Consider the following 4,329-nt stretch of genomic DNA (forward strand, 5'->3'; position numbering starts at 1 on the left):
CTAGTGGGCTAGGAGAGGGTTAGAGGAGTCTGGGAGAGTAGGAGGAGTGGTATAGGGAGTGGGAAGTGGAGTGGGGAGTAGGTTGCGGTGGAGAAGAGACTAATACTGTGGAGGTTGATTTGTTTTTTTTTCAAGCGGAGGACGGGAAACGAGGTTTGCTTTAATCTCGGGGGGTCGGAGATGTTGAGAAAATACATCCTTTTTTTAAAAAAAAAAAAAAAAAAAAAAAAAAAAAAAAAAAAAGGTCTCGGGTCCACGGCTCTGATCTTTGCAGGTTTTGATATCGGACTTGAAAGATTAGAGGTCATGACTCTGGACTAGTATGTGCATGAACCAGGGGAAATGTTATTTTCAGGTCAGAAGTTCACTAGATTGCCCAGCTCCCTCTCCTCTCAAGCACACCCCAGGTGTCATGGCCATTATTGTTATCAGCCAAGTTGGGTTGTGACCTTGCCCAATCATGTATATACAAACGTAAGGCCACCCATCGGGTACAGACATGTCTAATGACCAGCCCATTTGCTGAAGCACCTTCATTGACTTGAAGGTAGCCCCTAGCAAGAGTAGACGTATCACCCTGTCTGAGTTCCTCCACAGAGATGCCTGACACCCTGCTGAGCTCATGGTCATAGTAACGGGCAACACATGGGTAACCTAGAGATAAGTAGTTATAGATCTGAGTCACGAAATTATCGTGAATCCCAAAGCAACAATCATGATGTTCATTGCCAATGTCATGATGCGATAATTCTCCTACATCTAGAGCCAGGTGACAAGAGGAGTTGGAACTGGATTGATTCTGATCCTGCTCATCGCTGCATACTTTAGATTGGCACTCATTGTTGTCGTAGGGACGAAAATTGTTTGTCACGCACGGTAAAGACCCTTCGGACTGTTGAGTATGTTTGTTTTTGCCACATGTTCCCTTCCAGAGACCAGTAGTTGTATAATCATGCACAGAATCGGGTCGTGTACACCAAAGACCAGGATCATTACAGACTCGACTCCGGGAATCAGTAGCACAGTCCCGCACAGAGCCACTTTCACATATCGTCGCTTCGGGAGATAAACTTTGTGGGAAGACAAGGTCATCGCCTAGCATAGGTGGACGCGCGAGATACCTGGAGAGATCTGGCTCATAGTTTCCTCTCCAATAGCCATTATCGATTCCACTATAAAGCTGTCGAGCGTTGAAAATTGCGGACGAAAGGCGTGTCCCCTTCGTACCCGCCATGGCACGATCCCTCATTTCGGCATCCTCCTTATGCCGGCGCATATGTTCAAGTTCCCACGGAAGATCTGCCGACGATTCCCGCCTCGATGCATGCAGAAGAGCGTTTTTCGAGTCCTCGTGGGAACACTCATCTTCGTCCTTGTCAATTGCAAAGTGATCCACAGACTCATAGACTTGTTCATTGGGAAATGCTGCAAGTGCCTGCTCCTTCAATTGATTTTCCACCGACTGGGCTGCGAGAGAAAGAAAGTACTCCGCTAGAGGACCGTCACAGCCACTTTGACGACCGTTCCCGGCTTTTGAGCGGTGAGCAGGGACATTGGACGAAACGGAGGGAGAAGCTGAGAGTGACGGTATTTCCGACCCATCCGAGGCATCACTGCAGCTGGAAGGGATTGCAGGGAGGTCTGGCACGCGAAAAGAGTGCCTTCTCAACTCTTGGCGCTGTCGAAGACTAGAGTATGAAAATTTAGATTCGATTGTGGCAGAGGAAGTATCCGATGTCGTATAGGTGGTGTTGCCGCCATGTGTTCGAGATCCGATATCATAATCCTGTACAGGAGCTTCATATAAATTATGCGATGTTTCCTTGCGGCGAAATGAACGTCTATTGGTCTCAACAAGCTGAGGCGCAAACTTTCTCGGACATGATTGCATCTGGAGTACGACCTTGTCGGCAGCCGAACTCGAAACGGGACAGGACAGTTGGTCTCTCTTCGCTTTGGTCTCCGCTGACTGGTGAAGTACTCTTCCCCTGGTCATCTGCCTCTGGAAACGGCCACGAATCCGGGTATCACCATCCTCAATGTTGTTCGGTATCAAGGAGTCGCCCTGCCGTTCGTCATTGTGGGGTGATACTGGCTGTGTGTCTGCAATGAGTGTTTGTGCTGGCTTGCCTGGTTCAAACCCCTGTTCCACAGAAAAAGCGTGTGCTGAGGGAGGTGACTGGCGGTTCCGGTAACTGCGAGATGATGTTTCAATCACATTAGGTAGAAATTTCCTGACCCTTTGGGGTGTTTTCTTCGTCCGCTCTGACATTGTCTGGGGTATATTGATGATAAAACAGTGCGTGGAGACTTTACATAAAGCGCTTTGCATCTGTCGAGTGTTGTCATGTCCCACTGCGATGACTTTTTGGGGTAAAACCAAGCCAGATCCAAGCCAGCCCTCAGGCAGGCATAATTGCAGGATGTAGTAGATATCACCCTGCTTGTCTCTTCCAGAACAACTCTCCTTTCTTACTTTCGGTAATCTCAAGCTAGATTCGGGCTGGAGGCTGCCTTAGTATGACCCATCACATAGCCTGCGGGAGAAGTGATTATGCCTATACAATATGGGTTTAGATGTTTGACATCTGTAGGGATGGGCATGACAGAGATATATACGGCGGACTGAATGTACAAAGCGGCCAAATACAGTGGACTATTTGTACAAACCAGCCAAAACAAATTTTTTACTGTCACCCACTTGTATTACCTATAGCCACTACCTCCATAAATATCAAATAGATTGTATACTCATATAGTACCTCTCTAAGGATATTGAATACCATGTAGTATGGATATCAAATACCATATACTAAGGATATCAGATACTATGGTATGAATATTGAATTCCCATATAGTAGGGATATCAAAATTCAAATACCATATACTAAGGATAAGCTGGCTAGGTGCTTGCTCTGCTCACTGCCAGCTTTAGCTGTATTAAATTATACTTACTTATTAATATTTTTAGAGAATATTGGCCCAAAAGAAATATATTATTCTATTAGATTAATAAGAATAGGGCTATATAAAGAAAATTAATAGAAGAATAGTTAGCCTATGGTAGTGTACTATATGGTCGATGCCATATGTCAGGGGAAGATGATAGTTGATTCCTGTACCTAACTAACTATTAAAGGTTAATAAATAAGTATCACTACATGTAATACCTGCTGGTGTGTCTATAATAATTCCTCTTATTAGTAAAGAAAAGAAAGAAAGAAAGAAAGAAAGAAAAAATAAATAATTATACTAGTCTTATAAAATAATAGAGAAAAGTTGTATTATAAAATAATTATTAGGCATAGTGAGCCTATATATAGCAAACTATAGGGGTCATATAGGTAGTATATGACCTATAGAGATATCATCACCTACTAAGGGGTAAGCATCTTATACCTTAGTAATTAGTTTACTAATAAAGGTATTACTATTATTATATTATTTACTATTTAATTAAGAGTATTCTTTAGGTACTCTTATAGTTCTAATTACTTTACTAATTAAGATAGCCTAATAGAAGTATTTTTTATATATTTTACTAAGTAAATATAGTTTTTACTAGGAGTACCCCTAATATAGGGTAATTATAATCTTAACTAACTACTAATAATCCTAATATCTAGATAATAGAAGCTAGTATAGCTTTACTAGTAAAAAAATAATTTATTATTCTTTTAGGCTATATAAATATATCTACTAGTTAGTATACTAGAGGAACCTCTAAAGCCCCTAAATGTTGTGTGCACACTCATGTGCATGTACCATCATATATTATTTATCAACCATAGATAGTTCACTACTACTAGGAATACAACTATCTTCCCCTGATAATACCATCTACATACGGTGGCCCTACCATTTAGTAGCATGTCCCTGGCTTTCTAGGAACTAATTTAGGAATATCTAATTAATCTTTTATTCTTCTAGAATTAATTTCCTTATATAACAAGTAATATTATAATGGCATTCCCTGCACCTATTAATTAACTCCTATAGTTAAAACTATATAGATATATTATACTACCTTCTATTTCATGAAAAAAGTTAATATAACCTGATATTTACTCCTACTAACTTTCTAATATTCCTCTTTTATTAAGACACCATCACCTTTATTACCTTTATCTTACTATTCTATTAGATACCTATCTCCTCTGCTTATTATTGTATTATAAACCCTAAATTATTATTTAAGTATTATATTTCCTTAACTATATTTATTAATAGATTTTATTAGTGATCTAAATCTGTTATTAAGTAATTATTATTATATTAAAAATTATTATTATTCTTTATTAAACTATCTACTTATATAACTAATAATAT

General features: G+C 39.9%; 1 protein-coding gene across 1 annotated transcript; it reads right to left on the bottom strand.

The window, feature by feature from the left end:
• Window positions 1–1,047: 1,047 nt before the first annotated feature.
• On the bottom strand, window positions 1,048–2,272 carry CDV56_100333 (uncharacterized protein; the record flags this gene model as incomplete). The annotated part of the gene is made up of 1 exon (XM_026753952.1): window positions 1,048–2,272. A coding segment is annotated over one exon (1,225 nt), but the record flags the coding sequence as incomplete, so codon positions are not given.
• Between the last annotated feature and the right edge of the window lie 2,057 nt (window positions 2,273–4,329).

Source organism: Aspergillus thermomutatus (assembly GCF_002237265.1).
Source record: "Aspergillus thermomutatus strain HMR AF 39 chromosome Unknown NODE_566, whole genome shotgun sequence".
Taxonomy (NCBI): domain Eukaryota; kingdom Fungi; phylum Ascomycota; class Eurotiomycetes; order Eurotiales; family Aspergillaceae; genus Aspergillus; species Aspergillus thermomutatus.